The sequence below is a fragment of the Calonectris borealis genome, chromosome 11 (genome assembly GCF_964195595.1).
Source record: "Calonectris borealis chromosome 11, bCalBor7.hap1.2, whole genome shotgun sequence".
NCBI lineage: Eukaryota > Metazoa > Chordata > Aves > Procellariiformes > Procellariidae > Calonectris > Calonectris borealis.
In genome coordinates, this window is record NC_134322.1 from 6,731,554 (window position 1) to 6,756,385 (window position 24,832).

The 24,832-nt window shown below is 40.2% G+C and overlaps 1 protein-coding gene across 1 annotated transcript in view; it reads right to left on the reverse strand.

The window, feature by feature from the left end:
• MCTP2 (multiple C2 and transmembrane domain containing 2) overlaps window positions 1-24,832 on the reverse strand; it is a 105,970-nt gene that overhangs the window by 50,169 nt on the left and 30,969 nt on the right. The window contains exons 8-13 of the mRNA XM_075159860.1: window positions 24,303-24,467; window positions 22,332-22,462; window positions 15,410-15,596; window positions 14,433-14,526; window positions 10,595-10,697; window positions 8,110-8,212 (exon numbers count right to left, since the gene is read on the reverse strand). Of these exons, the coding sequence (XP_075015961.1) occupies window positions 8,110-8,212; window positions 10,595-10,697; window positions 14,433-14,526; window positions 15,410-15,596; window positions 22,332-22,462; window positions 24,303-24,467 (783 nt within the window). The remainder of the gene's footprint in view (window positions 1-8,109; window positions 8,213-10,594; window positions 10,698-14,432; window positions 14,527-15,409; window positions 15,597-22,331; window positions 22,463-24,302; window positions 24,468-24,832) is intronic.

Sequence of the window (24,832 nt, forward strand, 5' to 3'; positions counted from 1 at the left end):
ACCCTTTCTGCACCAAATAGCTCATCAAAGGGTAGATGGGTTTTCTTGCTAACGGTTGAGAGGGAAGAGGGCTCTCATAAGGACCAACTTTGCATCCTCTGTAGTGTCCAACCAGGAACTCCAGCTTTTACTATGTTCTCATCCAAAGCTTTGCTTAACAGGATGCTGAGAGTTATGCAGACATATGTGGAATTATTTAATAAAAATAAATAATAACAATAACAGGCACTGCACTAAAACTGATTACAAAGCACCTCTGCCTTCACCGCAAGAGAGCACACGCAGGGCTGGAGTGGGTGGCAAAGGATGCTGCCGCTACTAAGAAAGGGGCAGGCAGAAAACTATTTTGCAGAACAGCAAGCTCGGATAATCTGCAGGCCCAAAACAGAAGAGCTGCTGAAGTGACTAGCCCCTCTTCTAGGGCCAAATGGACTGGCATCAGAAGGTCCTCAGGCCAAGTGCCACATACAGTATTGTCGGCCCATAATAAAGGATTCTGCTATTTCAACAGTTTGTTTTTCCTGCCCTCAAGCAACGGCAAAAAATAATTTTAAAAGCTACCGAATGAAAACAAAACAAAATTTATTTGGAAATTAAAGATTTTGTTCAATTTCCCAAATTAACTGAAAAATGGATTTACTGATGGTAGAGATACAGGGCCAGAAGGACTTGGTTTGCGGTTGTTATCTCTTTGGTCCAAGGGGATGCCACCAGCAGCAGGTTTAGACTGAGCTTTAGTTCACGGACTCTCCTGCAACAGGATAGAAGGTATGTTGTTCCCAGTGTGTCTGCAGAGACGTAGGTGTCCAATACACATCACAACATCGTAATTCTGGGTTCTCCATAGTTATTAATTTCTGGGCTGAATTTCCATGTATTTCAGTTACACATATTTCTCATAACATTTCATCCTATTACCTTGGAGCAACAACTAGTGGGAAGTTCTCTTTACGTTCCTTGGGATATACTTCTTTCTTACATCTTCCAAGAGCATAATCAACAAGGAAAAAAAATGTCACATGCTGCTAAATTAATAGAAAAAGGGAAAGAAATGTCACCACTGGGAAGGTCCAAGTCTGATATCATGGCATTCTGCACACAAAAAATGCTTCTGACTTTGGGGAAAAGACTCTTCAGTTTAAGAGCTGGAGCTGAATCAAACATTTGGGTGCGTCTGCAGGTGTGTTCGCACAAGTACGTTTCAAATCAGCAACAAATAACTTCCACCTCTGTCTGTCTTTGGAAATAGAGGTTGTTTGTCACTCGGGAAACTTTTTCAAATGGTATCATTATTGTTGTTGCTGCTGTTTTAAAATTGAACAGGGCAAAAAGTAATGCAGTGCAAATACAGTTTTACAGTCAGCTTCATTTGGCATCTTTAATTCTAAGTGTTTGACTTGTCTGGTAAAAGATGTGCAATTATAACTCAGCCTAAGACTAAACATTCATACAGGTATCCTAGCATTTGACCTTCTTCAGCGGAAAAAAAAGCACAAGAGAGAAGAACAATTGGCTACGAAATGGCATGTCTCCATTGGATTTTCATTCGGATAAAAAGAAAAAAAACCCTGCAAAAAAATCAAAGAAAAAAACCATCTCTTGCAGTTTTGGCAACGTGCTAAGCCAGTGCGGTTCAGCAAAAGGTGTAGGGTAATGCTAACACCCATGACTGCATGGAGATTAGATCGGTGGCATGCCTCAACTGTGCCCAGAAGAAAACATCCAAAATAGCTTTTAATACTCTGCATTTTCATTGCATGCTGTTCTTGGGCCGGAGTTCAGATTCTGTTCAACGTCTCCCTCAATCTCGAGAGACAGCCAGTCATATTAATTTCATTTTGGATCTATTTCTTTCTCCTCTCTGGGTACTTTTCCCTAGTCTCTGCTGTTCGCAAAGACTGCTTAAACGCTTTCTCCAGCCGTGGAAAAGGTGAGCAGCCAGGGCTAGGGTCCTAGGATGAACCTAAATGGCAGAAATATCAGATTTCTTCTATCACCCAAACACCTTTTGCTACATAGCTGATGATCTCACGGGGATTTCACTCAACCAATATTCCTGATAGTTGTGTCTAAAATGGGTTATCTTTCCTACGAATGTTTACATCTACTTATGAGAAAAAGGAAGGAAAGGAATATTCAGTTGAAATGTGAAAATATCTGCAGGTGACATCCTTAAAGAGACATAATCAATATTATTCTTTTATTGATGATGTTTTATATCCTCACTGAATACTAATGCCTGCATTCTCTGAAAGCTTCTTAGTAGCATACAACATACTGGGGCTCAATCGCCAACCAAGACTGCCCATAACCATGTGATTAACATGGTTAATAGGACAGTAGTGCCTACCCCACCGGCATGCTTCATTTTGCAAGGTCACCATCAGAAAACCCCTGAAAAAGTCTCAGGATTTTCATCCTATGGGAATTGCTGATGTTTGGGGTATTTCCCTGTTCTGAATTGAAAGAAAGACAAAATATCAGTATCAATATTTTCACAGAACAAATCACATATTCTATATCACAATCCCTTCTCCATACAGGACCATGCAAAGGAAATTATCAGTTGGAAGAAAAGCTAAAATTCTTTGTGCATTAAGTATTTGGACCTACAGAGGCACTTCAGACAGAGGCAACTTCTGGCAGTGCTTTAGCTGAAGGAAACGTTCAGGTACACGAGACCACCGCACAGTCAAGGCCCAAAGTGCACCGGGTTCCTTTCAAATGAATGAATATATTTGCTAAACTCTTCCCACTGATGTCCCCAGTAAAACAAATGTGACTAAACACAGTATTGATGTAGCCAGCCAATGCTAAATCTATTAAGCAACAACCTTCTGACCGCTTGGGAATTTTAATGAAATAGCGAAAGCCGAGATTGATATGACACGAAACACGGAGAAGACAGGACCCTTACGCAGCAAAGGGTGTTTTTTCATTGCTCTTGTCTCAAAGAAATATGGTTTAGTGGCTTTTTTTTTTTTAACATCGATTTTAAGAAAACTTCACTCTGTATCCAGCTTTGATGCAGATTCAATGTCATATATTGATGACCTGACAGAAGAACGCTGGGTTAAACCTCTGTACATCAACACCCGTGACGTGTGGAAAGGGTAATGGCTACTCTCCAAGGGTAATTCATCTAAAGCATTTGGGACCTCTGATATTCCTGCTTGAGCTCATTGCTGATGCACAATGTCACACCATTTGCCCTGAATAACATAAAGCTGTCTTGTAATAGACACACACCTACCCTTATCAAAGGACATTTTCCCCAGGAAAAGATGAAAGCAAGCCACACATTTGATCCACCTGGACACGGATAAAGAGTTTTTTGTTTTCTCCCCAGTCTTGTAATATATGTTGATTCGATTTTGTACGAAATGCCCATTCATTCATTCCAAAACTCTTTGCCCCAAATATTTCACTTTTGACAACCAAAGTGGGATCAAAATCAAATGGAAATTTGGGTTCTTGGCAGAGGACTGATATCCAAAGACCAAATAGATATGGAGCTGATGGTCTGAAAGAAAGCAGGCAGCCACACGAGGGCTTCCATGCAGTCTGAGGAGGAGCTGAAAATCCTGGGAGCACAAGGATCCTAGGTGGTACTCAAGAAAAACATTCCCGTTGATACCATTTGAGTGAGTAGTGCATAGATCGGGGAGAATTTAATTTCAGAAAGAGGGTGTCATTTTTTCTGGAAGAGATGTGGGTTTTTTTCCCCATTCCAAAATTTCTGGTTCATGATAGCGATAAAAGTCAGAATAGACTATCCACTTCACAGCTGCCTCTATTGAATAAATGCAACATTTTCACTTTTCTCAAACTCTAAAGCTTTCTCCTGGAAAAGGCTGTGCACTTATGGTCAAGTGCCAAGTAATTGCAATTGTCAGGTGCCTGCTCTCTGAATCCAGGCCACGTTTTAGATAATTAAGCTTGCAAAAGTCATACTACTTGTTTTCACTGTATCGTTGGCTACCGACCTTGCTTGGCACTTGAAAATATTTCATAGACCTCTTCCTGTTTGCTGAAAAAAGGGTGCAGCTGAAGACTACTCTGAGCTGATAATTCAGCAGATAAAAAACATTCCATTCTGTGATACAACTCTTCACTCAAAGGTCTTTCTACACGAGGATATTTGATATACTCTGCTTTCAAATTCATTGAAGCACACTATATGCTCCCATGTCTCTAATAACTTGCAGCCTTCTAGGAGATAGGAGTCTCTTGAAGCAAAACAAAAAAGACAGACCCTCACAAAGAGAAATACGATTGCTTTTACTAAGATCTAGGGCACAAAGGAACACAGAGATGGAAAGGACTACTTTGATAATTAGTTCAAGTGCCCCAAAACATACAAAACTTCTAAACCTATCAAATCCCTTTCTTGAAGCAATGAAGTTTTTGCCCTACTTCTCCGTTCCCCAGGATCATCTTCAGTTTCTAGCACAAAAGCCTGCTCTGTTCAGTGGTGTAAATTGTCTTCTCTTCCATTCCCCAGGCTCTGAGAAAGCAATCTCCCTCTCAGCCCAAAGGTTAGGCAAGCCAGACCTAGGTCACTCTGGCAAGAGAGGGCTCCATTTTGCTGAGTATCCTGGTAGCACTGATCTGAGTCTTTTCCAGTTTAAATTCAGCTTCTGTGAATGTGGCTGGCCAGAGCTGTATTTGAGATGAGGTCTCTTACACTGTCCTTCTCTAAAGGTAGTTTGACGTAAAGAGGGACAGGAGGAAAAAAAAAAAACAATAGGTTGATTAACATGGAAGAGCTAAAGATAAAATGCAAGCAAATAGCCACTTCTCTCCCTCTGTCCCCCTCCTACCTACAAATAGAGAAAATTTCAAATTCAGTGTAATGCTATCAAAATCAATGTCTCTACAGTGCGTTATTAATAGAGCTGCATGAGAAACAAAGCAAATTGTGTATTCATCCAATATTGCTTCATCATGCCTATCAAAAGAACATGAAGTTTTCAGCTTTATTCATCATCTGACACTTTAAAACTTCTCATGCTGCCCAATTTTTTATGTTTCTTATTTGGTGCCTGCAATAAGCCTAGCTCACAGTCAAGGATGAATGGAAAGCATAAATAATTTCACTATCTCTGAATTTTTGTGCAGTAAGGTTATTCACATGTTAATGTGATGATGAAGGTGTACACGTTTGCAAAACGCCAGCGTAAGACTCCTGAACACATTTAACCCAAAATTCGTTGTCAAATTAATTAAACAGTTCATATCCCTCCAACTTTATTCAAGGCAATTTTTCATTAAGAAAAGAATCCAGTCATCCATGAACAATTCCTGAAGTAAACTTACTTCATGTGCTGACAGCTCACTAGTCAAACTTGTGCATTTTTAACAGAGAAAAAAAATGGCAAATCCACTTCTGTTTTTGAAAGGAAATTTAATGCAAGGCAAATACTAGGCCTGATTACCTAGAGAAATTAAACCTATACTATTTCTGAGGCTTCCTTGAGTTTTTAACTATTGCTATCTTTCAGTATATTTATCTAAATGGTTCAAAGGATACATTCAAATTTATAGTCAAAATGACAACATACATCGAAATTCCCCTTTCAAGAAAAAGAGCTTAGAAAATTGCAGTTCTCTGTCTGAGCAGACTAAGTTAATAGGTGCAAAATGTTTTTTAATCAGAAGCAGAGACGAATATATTTACACTAGATTTGACTGAAATAGGAGACAGAGAAGTTTGGATGGGAAGGAAGAAGATCAGTTGGCAAGGGAAAGCATAAACAATTTTTATTTTATTTTTTTTGTCTCAAACCTTGGACAAAAAACCTACGCTGAATAGTTTGGACGTTACCACACACATGCACTCCCCTCCTCTGCCTTGTTACATGCTTCCTAAGGGATACTTGACAAATGCCTATAAAATCAACAGAAAATCCAAATCTAACATCTTCTCACTGTGAGCCCACACAGCCTGCTGCCGATCATGCAGACCATTTGGCAAGCACTGGGTCTGCAGGAGAGCAGCTGCTCCAGCCACTCTCTTCCAGTAACATCAGAGATACGAGGACTTGGGGAAAAATTAACAAAGTGATCAAAAATGGAATAAAAGATGTTAAGAGGTTTTTTCCTCCCTGTAAACATCAAACCATCCTCCATGCCCAACTGACTCTAATATTGTTATAAAACTGGAGATATTGACAATCCGAGCCACTAAAATAGACAAACAATCTAAAATATCCCCAGCCTCAAAAAGAACGTGCAGTCCGAGCCACGGAGGGAAGAGGATTGCAAAGCACACGACGCTCTGTGAGGCACCAAAAGCCCAGAATTTACTCCTCAGCTTCTACAGCTTAGGCTCTTCCTACCCCCAAATTGCAGGGGTCCCCCTGTTCCGGACTCCAGCATAACTTGGGAAGAGCACACAGCGGATGAAAACAAACACACTTTCGTGAAGAGATTCAGAAGCCACATTGCTTTTAATTCGCATACACAAGAAATACATTTATTTAGACAAAATAATAACAAAACTGGAGCACATTGGCCTATTTCTTTACCACTATAAAGCATTCCTTAGGTTGGGATCATATCCTCCAAGCCAGTTCAAGAGTTTTCTGGGCAGTTCATTATTTATTTGGAAACATCAAACATTTGCAGTTCCCCCCTCTGATCTTGATTGGTCCCTTACCTAAACTATGCTGACTCTGTGGGGCTTATACGGCCCGCTTGGAGCAGATGGGACCTTTGCTTTCCCTCTAGAAACCTCCCATTTCTCCCGTCTCTGCTAGGACAGAGCCCCACTAAGCCGTTATCGCAATACTGCCTTTCCTGCAGCAGCCCACCCCTCAAACTCAGAGACAAACTCTTGCCTTAACCACGAGACACGTGCCAGCCTTTCCGCAGAGGTGAATATGCTTTCACAGAGATGTTTCAAAACAATACTGCAATTTTGTACTCTATAATTTCAATCAGGATTCACCGTCTGCCTATTCAAGAGTGCTATTACCCACAGCATCACACTGTGCATTACCGAAAGCATCTCACTACTGCATGTATCACTTGAATCATGTTATATATTGCAAGCATGAATGTTTGTACAGGGCTCAATGCAGTGCTGTCGCATCCTCTCCTCTGCATAGGGAACCTGCTGCAAAACATCAGTGCCTCAAAACTCAAGGAAACCCCCCTGCTTACACTTAAACGTGTTTACACGACTTGACCGATACGAGCACAAGACTCCCGCGATGTTTCAAGCCTCATCTACTAATTGACTTAATAAAAGCCACAGCATGAAAGTTCTTCCCAAACGTTACTGCAAAAGTTACCAGAATCTTCTGTGATGCTGCACATACACATGGAGCTGTTCACATCCTCTTGACCTGGTTACTCACTCTGTTATTACCAGCCTTGTTCCAAAATTAAATCAGTCTTACCAAACATAAAGCTGCTTTTTCCCCATTTCTCTATTAACGTCCTTTAATGACCCTTTTATGTTCCCCTCTCTTTAGCTTGGCCTTTTTAGGCCATTTCTGAAAAAGCTTCAACTCTCCTTAATCTCCAGAGCAACCACTTTCCCCTGAGCTCGCTTTGTTTCCAGTTTTGATTTTATACTCCCATGGTAGCGTTCACTCTTCACATATTTGTTTACAGAGCAAAAACCACCAGTCTTTAAAAGCACTACGGAGTAGAAAACACCCCTTTTAGGTAATTTTATTCAGCTGTGCCAATAACAACAGCTATCTCTAGTCAATCCTACTGTGATGTGCAATTACTTTCTTGGAGTAAAAAGAAGCAAGACAGAACAAAGACATGCTTAAAATGTTACCTTCAGAAAATGATGTGGAAACATACAGAACAACTCAATTATGTTTTCAGACCTACATGGCATATAGTACTGATGAAGTACAGACATTTCTGCAATTTTCTTTCCAATCAACCAAATTTGTACCAAAAAGGGGTTGGCAATGCTCGTTACACTAAGGAGAACTATAAATACTGCCAACTAAGGCGTATATAGATCACAAAACCTGTTTATCTCTAAATCTGTGTTGCTTTGTGCTACAGGGAAAAGAAATGCAACTCGTTCCCAGCAAAACCGTCAATGTTTGAATGATATATGTGGCAAAGGTAACTTACAGACAGCAAAGGGATGGCAACTTTTCCAAGAAAATCAGGGGGTTTATCTCCATCTTCATCAAACACTGTCACTTCCAGAACATCGTGAATATCTTTAATAGGGCTGGAACAAGAAGTGCAGACACATAAAAAATAATATTCGATACACATGCACACAGTCTCCTCCACAAAGGTCTGAGAATACTGTTTTACTAATTAAGTTTGTATTACCTTGGAGTATAAAACTAGCATTTAATTAAATTCCCCCCAAAAATGAATCAAATGATGGGTATTCCCCAAGCTTTCCCCTCATGTTTCAGTCCCATAACTAGGTGAAGAAAATAACTACCAGACAGTGACATTTTCTGTGCATCGATATTGATGCTAACGGTGTAGAACTCAGCTCTCCAACAGACAAAGCTGGTGACTGGGAGAGGTCAAGGGCTGAATTCAAAACCAGGCTTCAGGCCATTAAAGAAATAACCCAGGAAACAAAACTTACGTAACTTCATTTGGCTTGAACAATTATTGAACAATTATCTCCCTTTTAAGGTACCAACAAAACCAATTACTTTAAAAAAACCCCTAACAACCCTAATTAAAGGCCAAATGTACGATATTTTTCTTCCATTCAGTGCAAATGCTCTATTGATGTGGCAGCAGGCACTTGATCCCCTAAGTATTTTTCAGATCATTAATAAACCAGAGTCTCATTTGAGAAAAGATGTATCTGTGTGCCTGCAAAAGCACGGGTAACTGGAGACGACTTATGAGTTGCATTCATTATCTCCACGTTTCCTTTTTCCATTTAACAAGAGTTAAAGAAAAGGTACGTGGTACAGCGTGTGTTTGTCATTCTGCCCAAAAGAAGGCTGTTTCAGAGCAGTGCTGCTCCCGGGACCTCTGCCTGTGACACAGCGGAGTTGCTCCTCGCAGAGCAGAGCCCCAACCTAAAAGCCACCTGGTTGTCCCTCCAGCCAGCGGGCGTTGTGTGATGTGACCCAGGCACCAGTGGCAGCCAAACCACCATGAAATGCACTGTTTTCAAGACATTATGCCTTTAAAATACATTGAAACCTGCCACTTCTGCAACCATACTTCCGTATTCCTCTCCAAGCCATTATCATTTTCCATATGATATAGCTACCGGTGGTATAAAATATTAAAACTCCACAGTGACGCAGGTGGATAAGTGTCTTGCAGAAAATCTGAATATGATGGGAAGGGCTCTCTGGTGGTATTGAAAGCTCCAGCAGAAATGGATTCATCCACTCAAAACAATCCACTCTGCTTCAAAATAAATCTAAATCATCAATAGCTTTTAAGCTGTTTTAATTGAAATTTTTAAAAATGACCAGAAAAATCTAAGGAGAGATGCGAGAGCCTGACCGGCAGATTTGGTGCTTGGACTAGCCATGCAACAGCAGTAAGAAAGTCAGAGATAGCCCGCAGCCAACATTTCTGAGACCCACAGGAAGTATAGACACAAACTTTCTTTTTAAATGAAATAATTTTGGATTCTTATTAGATCTATTTTGTTGGCTGAACATCCGACAAGACTCATCTGCTGGCACAATCTCAGAATAAACGGTAATGAGTGGAAGCTTCTTGAGAACAAAGTAAGAGGAAGGACTCCAAGAGACATGCATTCAGCTGTAGACATGAATTAAACAGAAATCTGGCAAGGTACTTCTATCAAAGAGATCAGACACTTTTTCTTGTGTTCGCATCCAGTCCAGTCTTTACGAATATTGCTTTTGCAAGAAGTCCATCATTCTCAAACTGTTCTTCCAGTGGACAGGTGCGAATGTCATAAATGCTCCATTGCCAGCCCTCGCGGTTGCCTTCCTTGCCACAGACTACTACAGTCTTGGAGACATTTATCTCACTCAGTTATTCACAAAAACCTTTGTCAGCATAAAGCAAGGTTAAAAAATTGTGCTGCCTAAAAGCAATACCTAAATTATCACTTTTGTTATTAATAAAGTCACCAGAAAAAAAAGAATACTTTGATTTCCATAAAAATTTAAGCTTCTAATTTGGGGTAAGCTATGTTTGACTAGTTTAAATTCAGAAGCTATACCAGGAACAACATGAGCTCTAATTTTCTGCTTACTTACAAATTAAACGAGGATTCTACCATGGTTCAATGAAACATATTTTATTTTAAATTACGGAAAATGTAGGCGTGAGTATCTGGTCTCTACTTTCTGTTATATTATCTCTTGGATCCCGCTATGACTCCATTATGTCTAGTCATGATTCCTTCTATAAATATCACAGTAATTTTTCTTTTAATGACTTCCATTAATAAACTCCATGCAAGAAACAGTAAAAGGCAAAAGGCTTTAATTGAGTTATATTTGATATTTCTCCAACATCCTCTCTGACTGTGGAAAAATGACATGTCTTAAAATTGACCTTTGCATTTTCCCAAAGTCGATAGCTTTTATAGTTAAGCTGCTAACTGTTTGGTGTTTCATGTTTTCAAAAGCAATCCACTTACAATGTGAAAACTTTGTTCCACTCTGGATTGAGGTTCTTGTAAACAGTGTGTGTTTGAAGACTGTCGTTTCCCAGCTCTAATACACAGAAAGGATCACTTTTACCTAAGGAAAGATCAGAGAGAAAAAAAGGGGAAAAAAAAAAAGAAAAAAAATGAAGTGGATCAGTTACTGTATTTAGCATGCACAGTCTTTCTTTGCAGTAGGGCTGGGGAAGTGACTGGCCAAATAAAAATAAGAACCATTAAGACAACTGCAAATTGCCTTGTTCTGTTGGAGTGACTTGCTAAATAAACAGTATCTCCAATGCACCCTCAGTGCTGGAGATACTTACCTTAAACTCATTCAGGTGGCTTCACTCTAATACCTGAAGTCTGAGACTTACAGTGAATCATCTCTAAGTCTTTATTGCAAGAAAAATCTGCTCACCTTGACAATTATTCAGACATTACAAAAGCAGTACCATCATTCTGACCCAGGCGAGCATCAGTGCTGCAGTTACAGCTCTCTATTTTATCCTCTGCTTAGAGTTTGTGGTCGTCTTCAGTTGATTACAGTACCCACACCAAGAGAAGCACAGCACTGTGTTTGTATCAGTAGCATTTCTTCAATCAGTTCCACGTGAGCAAGTCCTTGAAGCTATCAAGACTCTATACAGCGCTGCAGTTTAAACAAACCCCAACACCAACTGGAGAATCCATGCGTGAACCAGGTATCGTACTCAAAGCAAACGAACGCCTAAAACCCAAAAAGACCCAACCTGCTCTCGAAAGAAGGATGTCAAAGTGGAATCTATTATGGTGAAGACACGTTTGTCAATGTATTTTTTTGCTAACTCACATTACATGAATTTGTAGCTTTCACAACTTACTGCAGCTCAGCATTTTCCATTGTGAACAGAGTACCCTTTATCAGCACGTCTGGCTCCATATCTGAATTAATCTCATCTTCAGTGTTCATGTATAACTCGGCCACAGACACTCCAGCCTAACTTTTATGTAGGCAACTAAATATGTCAACAATGCAGGGATTTAGATAGCAGACAAAAAGATATTTAAGCAAAAGCTGTCTTTTTCTTAATCCTTATTTTTGGTATTATTAATGCAGAGTTCTTAAGGTTCTTACTCTGAGAAATTTATAAAATAAACAGGAATCTTTTCAGCATGTAAACAATGGGTATTAACTAGTCAATATTGGTAAAGTTTAAAGACCATGTGTGTTACTGGAATCTATTTGTCTTCTCGTTTTCAGCTTATGTGCCCATTCCCTGGTAAGTGTGGAAAACGTATGTAGCCTTTCAGAGAAACTGCTTGAAATGCAAACTGGTATATGCCAAAACCAATCCCACTGCATAATTTGGTATTCTGAATGCTATTTTTTGGTCAGTGAGCAAATGCAGTGTTTGAGAAGAACTCTCATGCGTACACACAAAACATCCAACAAAGCAGAAAAAGTCATTTTCACATCAACAAAACTATTATCTAGGAATATAAAAGTATGGAAGGCTCAAACTGAGCTAGCTGTGGCTGAAGAGCTTCTACATATTTGACATAGCTGTGCGGAAACTAGCCTAAAATTTATATCAAATGGTAGAATATGGATTTTCAAAACACTATTCAAAACCAAAGCAGATACTATGTTGTTTTCTGATAGCTGTTATTATAGTAGGCTAAAAACTTGCAATTAAAATCTAGAATGCCAACATATAATCAACTGACAACAGAAATCCCAATGGCACAAAATCCAATCTTTACTATGGGAATAAGGTGTAAGGTGGCATTACACTTGTCATCAGATGACTGCTCTGCAGAAGTTCACCCACCCAAGACTCATGACTGCTATGACACAGGACAGGGAGGGAATGCTACTGCTCACACTGCTCCTCTATTAACCCTTGGAAATCTTTGTACCTCTTATTGTCTCTGTGATTATCCCTTTATCATTTTTTAGCTGGACTTTGAATTTACTTTTATCAATAACAATAAATCTGAGCAGTCTCCCTGGCAATGCAGGAAATATGGCACTGCTCTAGGAGGGCTCTATTATGGAAGCCCATAATTGCTGCACTAATCATTTATGAATGGCTCAGAACAGATAATTAATCTTTATGTCTCTCATTTCACGATCAGAAATTATGCTATTTTTACCTAAAATGGCTGCATCCTTTTGCAATTTGGTGGGTCTATTACAGCATAATACTAGGATATTTTCAGCACTGCCATTGAAAAACAATTTGTCATTTGCTTCATGAATCAGGCTCAAAGCCTGGGTTATTTTGAATATAATGACAGACTGAGTAACCTTTTACTTAAGCAGAATTTCATTCTGTGCTATGCACAAGGAATGTGTGTCACACACTCTGTATGAAAAGTCTTTGAATTGCAGAATCAAGAACCTGCGTGTCTCTTCCAACGTTCATTATCCACCCACATGCTCCTGTTTAAGTATTGAGGGAAAGGAGGCCAAATCCATCACTGATGCAACTGCATTAGCATCGGTGAAGTTTTCCAAAGGGTAAATAACCTTCCGGGCTCAGCTCTTTCCCTGGTCACTGTCTACGTTAAAAGCTCAGATATTTCTAGATAGCCCTAGCCTTGCCGTTTGCCAAAGGTTCTGCTTTGCTGTGGTACACTTCCTATTAAATTTGTTAAGTACGGTGCAGTTACACTCCTAATTCCATATAGATGTATACATTATGTCAATTTAGAAATGCATTTCTGTACAAGCTACTTTTCGTTATTGGCAGGTTTTTTCTTTGTTTTCAAATTAAGTTCTTCAGGTTTTTTAAGTAAAAAACTTACTGTTTACTGCTGTCTGCAGTAACTTTTTTTTCCACTGCAGGGTTAAGCAGTGAATTGAAACTCAAATAGTATTGTGATTAATGTTGGGCTCTCTCCTTTGGTCCTTATTTCAGGAGCAACGTTCTCATATGTTACAATGTCGGCACGAATACCAGAGAATGGGGCAAGAGTGTTTTCTCTCTAGTATCTTTCCTGCCTTTATCAACAAGTTATCTTAAAAAAAAGACTATGTCAGCAAATATACAACACACAATGCTCTGTCTGTGAATTACGAGCTGCTGCAAGATACAGAGGGGAATTAAAAGGTCTCCAGAATTCTGGAGAAGTTGATAATAAAAATAATAATATCCAGGCAGTCGCTACAGATAAGCATCAATTTCCTAGACCTTCCTTGGAGAAACAATATGAAGTTGTATTTTTAAAAGGTGTTAGTGTCCATTGCTGTCAGGACCAAGCACAATTTGAGATACAGCTCAGTGGAAAATCCACCCTTTTCTGGGAGTAAGAGTGCCAAAAAGATCATACCAAATCGACGCCTCAAACGCGCTGTAAGAGAAACCACCGCACTCACTTCCCCATCGCCGGCAAGCTTTCTTTTTCGGGTGGCAGCCTGCGGCACCACCCAAACCCACAGACTCAGCACCGCGTCAGACGCCCCCAAAATCCTTCAGTCTCATTCACGAACTCAGAAGGCACCCGATAAAAGATGGAGAGGCTGCTTTGCAGGTACATTACTTTATATCGACTCTTACTTTACATATTCCTGCTGGAAAATAAAACAGCATGCTAAGTGCTAAGTTATTGGTCACGCCGCTCAGATCTAAAGGGGAAATCAGATCTCCATCCACTGGACCTTCCCACGTACTTTTGGGAGTCAAAACCATTTGGTATCCCAGTTCACCACTGGGGAAATGATGAGAAGATCTACTTTTCCTTGATCAACTGACAGTACTGCACAAAGTCGAAGTAGCACTCACAATACGGTATGGCACTCACAATATATTATAGCATCATACGCTGGAAAATAGAAATAAAATACCTGCAAAATCTGCTGCCAACAGGTCCACCGCCTTTAAAACTTTGACTTGTAAGAAGCCAACATCCTTTATGTCCCGAAAGGAATTCTTTATACACTGCACGGAGGAAAGCATAAAAATATATTTTGTTTGTAATTCAGTAAGAAACAGAAAATATTGTACTAAATGACTTACAATTTTATATCCATTGCTATTTCTGCGGTGTCTCAGTTCAGCAGCTGATATACCCATGAACACACTATCCCAGTCTCACTGCATCAAGACCCTGTGGGTCACAACTTCACAGGCTACCCGCTTCTAAGGAAATTCTCCATTCACGTAAGTTACACGTTAACTTTATGGTGGAGACTGAAAGGAGCCCTGTGTGTTTATGCAAGTATCATCCGCCAATTAAAACAGAAAATGGGACATAGGTAGACCTGGAGAAGCAGCATGGATCAGGAAGGCAGCACAGTCAGTCAGGAAGAAGGAATCTGTCCTCAAAAGTAACTTTGACCTGTGTTGTTCAAATTCCTCGTGCCTCAGATACTCGCACAGTATCTCACTTTTAGAGAGATACACGCTTATTCCTTCTTGCCCAGCTTTTGAGGATTGAGGCGTGGAAGCCACCATATGGCTTTATCTTCCAACAGTTGAAAGTCCAGAACATATCCTCCCCAAAGGAGGAAAAAAAGCTAAGTATACTGTGATCTCTCTGTGATATTCAGCGTGTCTCATTCCCCATGATAATCTCTTAATACTATTCAAGTTTGCAAATAAAAGTACTAGTTTAAAACTCAACAAATACAAGCAGCCAGATTGCTTGGGTCTATCTGCCCGGTCAGTCTCCTTGTCATTCTAACCATAATAACTATTCCGTGTAACAGTTTTCTCTGGTACGAGATGTGTTATTATGACTGGACAAATTTTTTTTTTTTTTTTCACCCTGGAATTTTGACTACTTTCATAACTAGAGGAGAAAAAAAAAAAGCAAACTCACATAACGCTGGGAAATCTGTTGCCTTTCACCGGGGTCTGCCAAAGGGCAGACACACAGATCAGAGATAGACACTCCTGTACACGGGGCAACAGCAATCAACATTAGCAGGGACCCCGGATGCTTTTCCAGAGGCAGCTCTAAGCAATTGGTCTGCTTCGTCGGCAGGGCAGTAATGTCAACCTGGCACCTAGAACGACATTACCAAGGGTTAATGAGAAAAAGGAGCTGGGGAAAAAAAAAAAAATAAAGCAACATTTATATTGATTTCAGTAGCAAGCAGGCACCAAAACTTATTGCTTGTTCAGGATGGAAAGAATGCAAAAAAAAGCATCTCAGAATTAAACATGGGAAACCAATTAGCCAGTTTCTATTGCACTTACTGCTAGTTTTGCTTTCTGGTTCACCTACTGGTAAGCAGAGGTAAAAGGTTTGGGCTGCAAGTACAGTAGGAAAACTTAACTCTGGCCTGCCTCACTTCCCCTCTAAAATCCCCTAGTGCTTTGCGATGGATTTGAAACACAATTTTATTTCACCTGGGGGAAAAGAAAAGGGGCGAACGCAAAATTTAAAACATTAGCCTAAAATAGATTAGTTTCTTTAAAGTCACATACTCCATTTTATGCTACATTATACTGTATGCCCCAATCTCTTTTACAAGCCTTACTAGAGCTACATTTTCAGTGTACTGTTATATTTCCCAAAGGGAAGGATTGCCTTAAAAGTCCCCCCCAACCCCTGCACATAATATGTATCATTAACCTGAAACTTCCCCCAAAAAATAAAAATGAGGAGGAAAAAAAGAGAAACATTCATAAAGAGACAACAATAAAAGATGAGTATGGGCTAAAGCAGAGAGAGATCACTAGACAGCCAGTTATACATGAAGGGAGCGGTTAAATGCAACAGAAAGCCTAATCACTTGGCGCGGCTAAATGCCTTCTATTTAGAAGTCCAGTAAATGGAGTGGAACTTTTTTGAACCTCCGTGGAGCTTGGCTTTTAAGAACAGGCTGAACAAAAGTTACAGATGAAAAAAGAAAAAAAAAAAAAAAAGGGAAGGAGAAGCTTTGTTGCCACGGTGCAAGGGGAGTCACATTTCTCAAAGGGACGGCGAGCGGGTGATGGAGAGCGAGAGCTTTCGCTCCACTTAATGCCTGCCGACAAGTTTTTATTTAAACTAAACTTGTTAAGGTGTTGTCTTAATAGGCTAAAATTCCACAGGGTTCCCCCAGGTGGGTTTCTTCTGGGTAAATGGTGCATGTAGTGTTCCTGATTGATCCCATTCCAGTAGTAGAGCTGGAGCAGTTTATACCCATCTGCTATAAATTGCATGCTTTCCGCTTCTTAACAGCCTATTTTCTGCGAATGCTAAGGGGGGGTTGAAAAAAAAAATCCCAAAACATTTCAGCCTGAAAACCCAACAAACTATGCTATGAAGTAAAAGTCATTGCTCTGATGAGTTTGTAAGTCATCCAGTAGCTCCGTGTATTAAAACACAGCTCTTTGCGTAAGCTGCTTCTGACCAGAATCAACGGGGATGACTTTGCCGTAAGTGTGCTCTTTGCTATTCACTGCGCTGAACGTACAACAGGTTGCAAGTTTACTCTTATTAACTGCTTTCAAGTGCTTTGAAAGAGGAAGAAAATAAACCAGGAAGAGTACCAACACTGTTCGGCGCGTAGGCTGCCTCTCAACACAATTTCCAAATGTGAGAGGTTGCATTTAAAGCTCATTGCTACGCCTAGGCTCTTCAGAAAGATACAACAAGAGAAGATACAGCAGAAAGGAAAACAAAACAACAACAAAAAAGGCAAACATTTGAGAAAAAGACATTATAGCTTCCACACTGGAGGTCAACATCACCTTGGCTGCATTAGCACAGTTGCTTCTCGGACTGCAGCGGTTTTACCAATACTTTAGGTATCGGTGCAAAAGGGGAATGTCTCGTTATCTTGGGTTGGTTTTGCTTTTTTTTTTTTTTTTTTGAACAGATGAAGAAACTGAAGCAAGGGGAGGGGAAAACTCAGGGTCACCCAGCTGGTCTGTGGTTCAGCTGGCAACACAGGCCAGTCTCCCACATCAGCGTTTCATCCACCACCCACTCACCACAGGCCGTAACTGGGAAAAGCTGCATTTGCTTTTCATATTAAGAACTTTCCATGGGGCAAAGAGAGAGAAAAGACAACTCGTTCAGACAACGGTGCATCTCCCACCGACAGATAACCTCAGAAATCTCTCGTATCTCAAAGGCAAAGTTAAATATAATTCTAGCTAGCTTTGGCAAATTGGAGTTCCCTTAATTAAAAGAATTTGATTAGCCAAAGGTCAAAGAAAAGAACGAGTATAAGGGCGTGGGGGTAGGAGGGATGCACATGCGGAGGGGAAAACAGCAGGAGGCGGACTATGAGCATTTCTTCCTCAAATCATGTCTGATTTCCGTGCAAACTAACTTCCTTAAAACATCTGTGTTCACTCAAGGTGATGGTATGCCTCTGTATTTTCTTTTGAGGAACTGAAAAGAAAATCCACATTTGCACTTGCAAATGGCAAAAGGCTTAAGAAAAAAAAAAAAAAGACAATCTGTTTCATTTAGGTTATACAACATAATTGATCAGACTGCAAAGAACGCAGCTTGGTAAAACAATTAGACATTCAATTTACTATATAAATTCAGCAGTTTCCACACAAACACTTCCACACTATTAAAAGGAGTCTAATGATTTCCAAACTACTTCCCCCATCCTCCTGAAACAGAAACTCTTGCCTTTCCTTCTTTCTCAGCTTTCTGTCTGCAAGACCTTATTACAGATAATTATTTCACAGGAAAGTGGAAAGAGACTACAGCAATGGGCACAGTATAAAACTAACATAGGCAATCCACTTTTTGCTCAAAAGTTGCCTGATCTGAATTGCAAAGGGCAAAACTCTCAGATTATTTGTATTTTAGGTGATGCAAATGATCTCCTGAGTTAAATTCTCAACATAGTAATCCTATCTCAGAATAGGATAGCTCTCCTCGTTGTCATCTTTTCCTGCATTACATATTAAATTCAGGTATGATTTTTCACACATATCGCTATATGCATGATCTATAGGGGATACAGTTCTGTAAGTTAAGAGTGCATTGTGCTCACAAATGTATCACTTTTTTTTTTAACCACAATTAATTAAATGCTTTCCTTCCTCCTCCTGATCAATATTTAGGTCTACACCTCTATATTGACCTCTAGTCCCGTAGAGGATTACACCACAGCTTTAGTTTTCATTTAAGACTGTTCTTTTGACTTACAGCCCTCATCTTGAGCTGCCAAACTTTTTTTTTTCCCTTTTTTATTCATTTTGCAGAGAAATATTACTTGACAACACTACACAGAAAATTCAGGGTTAAATTATTTGTTTAACTTTATCAGGGAATCAAATGTTAAAATTTCACTAAAAGGTGCTGGGCTTAGCCTCTCACCAGTAATTATAGAGTTGTATTTTATCACTCAATCCACAGTTCATCAAATTATGATGAGTAAGTATCCTTAAATATATATAAATACATATGAAAAACTCTGCACAAAACATTGCCACTTTTTTCCTCTGCAAAATTCTTGAAAGCCCTTTACAAAAGGGTCAGAATCATTATCACAGTATACAGGAAGATGCACTATGATTAATATTTGGAAAGGAATTTCAAATGCCACAGGTGTCAGGGAGACAATTAATCCGGTCTTATTCTGACTTATTCTACAGATAAGTTTTGGTTGTCTGATTCTTCCTACAGCTTCGTGAAATTTAAATAAAATGAAAAGGTTTGGACGCAGCCACAGTAGATTTTACTGCTCCATCCCAACAGCATGGCCTTTAAAATAAGGATTGTTTCTTGTTGCAAAGACACTGTTTCCTGGAGGCATTCATCATAAAGATGTTGGATGCACTCCAATCTCATAGCTCACGGTCTTAGTCTAGCAGCTTTTGTAAAACCTCTTTCTTGAGGTAAATATGTGAAGAAAAAAAAACCAACATTTTGCAGCATCTCTTTTTCAAAACATATCCCTTAACGCAGAAACACTCTCGAACAACTTGGCATAAACAATTTAACTCTGCCTGGACAAATTCTGCACACGTTAACACCTTTGTTTATTAATATACATTAACATCATCTCCTGTTTATAGCATGCCTCTCATCCCAAAGGACACAAAAAGCACTCAATACACGTTACTAACAGTTCTGTGCAGACTAAATAGAGGGATTATTTCATCCAGCACCAAAACACAGCCGCCCCTCGGCGCTGGACCCTGGCAGCTGAACCCCCCTCTGCTGCCGTATTTTAAGCGAGGAAGAGAAACTGGATCCCGTTGAAAATCTAAGGAGAACGCAGGTAGGCTGGATGTAATCATTTAGCTCGCGATGTGCACTGACAGCGAGGGTTCATTTCATGAGAAGGGTGACATGAAATCGCACCGAACGTTTCTTCACTAATTCAGAAGCAGACAAAGGCCCCAGGTGTTAGTGTTTAGTACCGGAGGTCCAACACATTTCTTATTCTACATGTTCCATAGTCTCCACAGACGCTTCAGGTCCTATTTCAAGACCAATATTTCACCTCGAAACCAAATTATGCCTGGGAGAAGAGCCATGTTCCAGGGGCCTGAGGCATCCATCCTACATGAAATCCTGGTCTAAAGGAATTAACAGAAGTCTTTATTCCACAAAAGAACAGCAGTCTGGATTATCAGACCTGACTCCACCTTGTGCATCTCCTCAACTTCATTTAAATATTAAAAAAAAAAGATTTTTTTTTTATATATATATATTTAAGAGTCTAACCAGCACAGCTGAACCTACATGGCCCTGAGGCTCTATCCTAACTCTATCCACAAACTGACCACAGAATTATTAATTAAGATCCAGCAAATTTTGCTTTTTCCTTAAAACCATGCAAATTATTTGAGGGCAGCTGGGTTGTACTGCTGTATGTAATGACCGAATGTAACCCGCAAATATTTTACTAAAGAATCTTTCCTACAATGATGTTGTGAAATCCAGAAATCTCAAAACTCAACTTGGAAGTCATGGAGACAATAAACGTGGCACCTCATAATGCTGTTTTGTCTACAGAATCCTTTTCCAGATTAGACTGCACTTGAACCCTTCATAAAATATTATTTATTGGGTGTCAAAAGTTTCCACACTGTACAAACAAGGCTTGTTATTATGCATTTGGCGTTTACCTATTCTTGCAATTGCTCTTTAAAATCTAGTATAATTTTTTCCTGTTTTGATGCTCCAGAGAATTTGCTGTGCTTAAGGCAACAACAGTAATATTTTCTCTCCCCATAGACAGCAAAAATAACTTGAAGGTAAATCTAACACACGCAGGCTTTCCCAGTGCTGAAATCTTTAATAATACAATAAGCACTTTGCTGATAATTTTTTTCCACACTGAACACCACCTGCCAGAAATCAATAGAGAAGGAAAAAAAAAAAGTAGGGGGGAAAAACCTAAGGAAGAATTGCTCCAGCATCAGGGAGACTGAACAGAGGCAAGCCGCAAACACTGCGACATTTCCTAACTCTAAACAGAATATCAGAAGTAATAAAAGTAACTGCGAGAATGGAAGGAACAGATTCATCTTCAGCCGCTTCTCCATGTGATGAGCAATAGCATTCAGCCAGAAAGCATTTCCTGCTCTGCAAAACCACAAACATTTGTAGAGCCAAAGGGCATTGTTCTTTTCAGTGAATAGTTTCAAACTATTTGAATGCTTAAAGTAAGAGAATGTTCTTATGAGTTACTGTTATTTAGTCAGCAAGTTGTGAACCCCTCGCCAGGTGAGAACAGCAAACAACTGCAGACAGGATCCCTGCCCCTAAGAATTTAGAGGTCGCGGCACTGATCCTGCAAGCAGACAAGCACGGGCAGACCCGAGAGGGGCTCCGGGAAATTAAATGGTTCTTGGTGCTGCTGCATTAGCCAACTGTGCAGATGCAGTCTGGGGAGATGGGTCTAGGTGACAACGCTGCAAGCCAAAAGAAGGAAGACGACACAGTTACTGTGAGGAAACCGAGACTGTACTAATTCTATACAAAATAAGATGGAGTTAGAGTGGAAGGGAAAGAGCAGGACATAAGGGTAGGAACCATATTCTATTCCCATTAAAAAATGAAAATAAAGGCTTGACTGCTACCCCACAAAGTCTCATCTGCTAACGTGACATAAGATCATTACTTGAGAATTTGATGCCAGAATGGAATAATGCAGTAGGACAAAATCCAGTATTGGTCAGGAGATGGGTAAGGATCAGGAGATTGGTCAGGATGCGAGGCTGCCCCTGAAAATGATGCTTTTAAACAACAAGAGCTTGTGCAATGGCATGGGGCACCAAAGCCACAGAGATCAGTCTTTGGGGCAACGGGGAAGAGCTCACCCAAGTAAAGCACACCCAGGTAACAGGACCCAAGGCTACAAGAACACACCACCAAGGTGCAGAGGAAAGGGACACCAATGCCACTCTCAAACGGAGCACAAAGATCCCCGAGCTGCCGCCAGCCTGAAGCAGCAAATCAGCCCTGCAGAGCCCGGGGGGTCCGGAGCAATACCACCGTGCAAATGCAGCCTCCTTGCTGCCACCGGCTCTCCCAGAAACAGCTGCCTCTGAGCTCCTACGGTATTTTGGGTTTTATAGTCAGCACATGCAGAGACAGCTTGGGTGTCTCTGCATTCAGGTCGTGGTTAATCAGTTACCCAGTAATAGGTTTTAATAAACATACCCTTACAGAGGCATCTGGACATGACTGGAATAAGGAGAGAAACATACAGTATGATGCTGGTAATGAAAATAAATCGATCAATTTTAAAAACAATAATAAAAATCACATTATCTTTTGTACTTACCCCTCCTCCCCCAAAAAAAACAAACCAAACAAAACTTACGTTCCCAAAAGCTCTTCGTGCTTTTTGTTATCCTTTCTCCAGACCTCAATGTCCAACATATCCTTCCTGTCAGAGAAGTAGTGAAAATCAAACTGTTCCCTCCACTGAGGATTTGCACTCTTACACAGTGTCTAGAAAACATGCAGTTATAATATTTACTTTTCTTAAACGGTACTTATTTCCACAGTAAAGCACATATCAATTCTTCTATAAGAACAAGGCTGGATGTTAGGGCATCAAGTACTATGGCCATTCCAACCACAGCTCCCAGCCCATCATGCAGAGCCTCCTCTTTCTTAAAAAAATCTCTTTCCTCTGTCCCAATAATGATAAATATGCAAGCGTGATGTGAATGAATGGCTGGAGAAATTCTGAAATGCAAGATGGATCCACCAGCTCCACTTTCAGTGGACCATGGTCATCATTCGACCCTACTCACACACTGGAAGAAATCAAGAACAAACCTTTTGAGGACAACCACCTGAAAACAGGTTTGAATGAACTCAGGAACCCAAACCAGCATTTTTTTTACCCCTCTGTGTTAAGATATAGGCAAAGAAGGAGCAGCCTTGAAATTATTAACATGCAGTTAATTTGCTATCTGTAAACTGTCCCTCTGAGTTCAGTGAGATTGTTCATGTGTTCAGGTCACTCTGAGTATTCACCGGATTGGGACTTTAATCACTTGCAATTCATATCACACTACACTACCCACCATCAACATCAGCGTGGCCACCGAGAGAACAGGAGATAGGATTAGCTGGACCATGACTGAGATTTCTCCCACCTTGTCCACTTTTCTAGACCATGAGAGATCGTACTTCATAAGTTGAATAAACTCCAGGAAAGAACGTGAAGTACTGCCAATTTGAAGTCTTATTAGGGTGTAAAGGCAGCAGTCCCCAGCTTCTGCTGGACCCCAGACAGAAATACTAAGCAATTAACTCACTGCAAACAACGTTGACTTGACTCCCCATTTTAAACTTTTTAATTTTCTGTGACTGCAAACAGTGCAGTCTTGCAGATTCATGACACAGGCTGTGGACCATTAAAGAGACACATAAAAAGGGATTTTAACGGGAATAACGTATATTTATTCTAAAATAACTAGCCCATTTGTTATTTTTCAAAGCTGCTTTTCTAAATAAAAACATTGTATCATGACCTTGGGTTTGAGGTCCGATGTGGGGGACAGAGTGCAGGTTTCAGATGCGCCTACATCTGAACGTTATGTTCTGTGAACTTGCTCTGTACAGTTTGTACAGGAGGGGGTTTGTTTGTTTCCTCCTCCTCCTCCTCCTCCCTCCGCACTTCCAGTTCATGACATGCGGAGCTCTTGCTTTCTCAACACAATATTATTTTAATTATAGCCCCTCTCCTTACTAGACTTTGGAGATTAAATGTATATCTTTGGGAACCCCATTCCTTTCTTAGATTCCTATGAAACGGTACTGGATACAAGTAAACACAGCATAGAAGAATAAAAATTCAAATCAAAACCATGGAACATTCTGTGTGGTTGGGGGGGGTGTCTGCTATATGTAACATATTTTTCAAGAAAGGTGCTTTAAAAAAAAAAAAAAAATTGCCCTGCACTGGGAACCATTTCAGGTCTGCTTTTGCAGCATACCTAATATTGCAAACCTGACTTCTGTATTGGCAGAGAACAAAACGCATGTGTGATACATGTAGCTTTATTTCATTTCATATTAATGTCAAACATCCATCAACATGATGAGTATGTTAAATGCACAAAAACAGATACACACAATATTCCTAACTTCCTATTTCTATATTGGCATGTAAAACATATTACTAAAATGTTAATGTCCCTGATCTGGTCTCCTGGTTTTGATCTCACTTATATATAAGACATTCAAGAATAGTTCCATCTGAGTTAGCAACACCGGTAAAAGAAACACCAAGTACCTTATTGGCTTCAGCAAATTTAAGGAAATCCTTAATACTTACCTTACTCTTGTATCTTTGATCTCCCAGTTTGAGGAGAATAAAAATCTCTGCCAAGCCCCCTCCAGGGATGTTCTTCCCCTCCAAGAGCGTGATGGTGACCAGCCTGTTCCACAACTGGTTCTTGCGCAAAGAGTCGGAGAGTCGCACGCTCCGCATGAAACTCGACTGAAAAGCAAGTCAGTGACATGAAACATTTATACACCCAAACCCACATTTTTATGCTCAAACTGACTGTGATATGAAAGCATCAGAAGTGAGAGGGGTACCACAATCCCCTAGGAATAAGGAGGGAATGGAGGGCAGAAAGGTGCTACGGATTTTCTGCGCGTACTACGGCTGGCCCTGTGAAGGGACGATGCTCAGCATCAAGGCAGAATCAGCAGGGTGAGCTTAAACCCCCGGAGAAGTTGACTTCAGCTAACCCGGCTGAGCTTCGGCAAGAGCAGACCCTGAGCGCCGAGAGCAATCTGTTACCTTGGCTCGACACAGGAGAGTGACAGGGAGGAGAGGTGGAAAAGGGGAGAAACTAA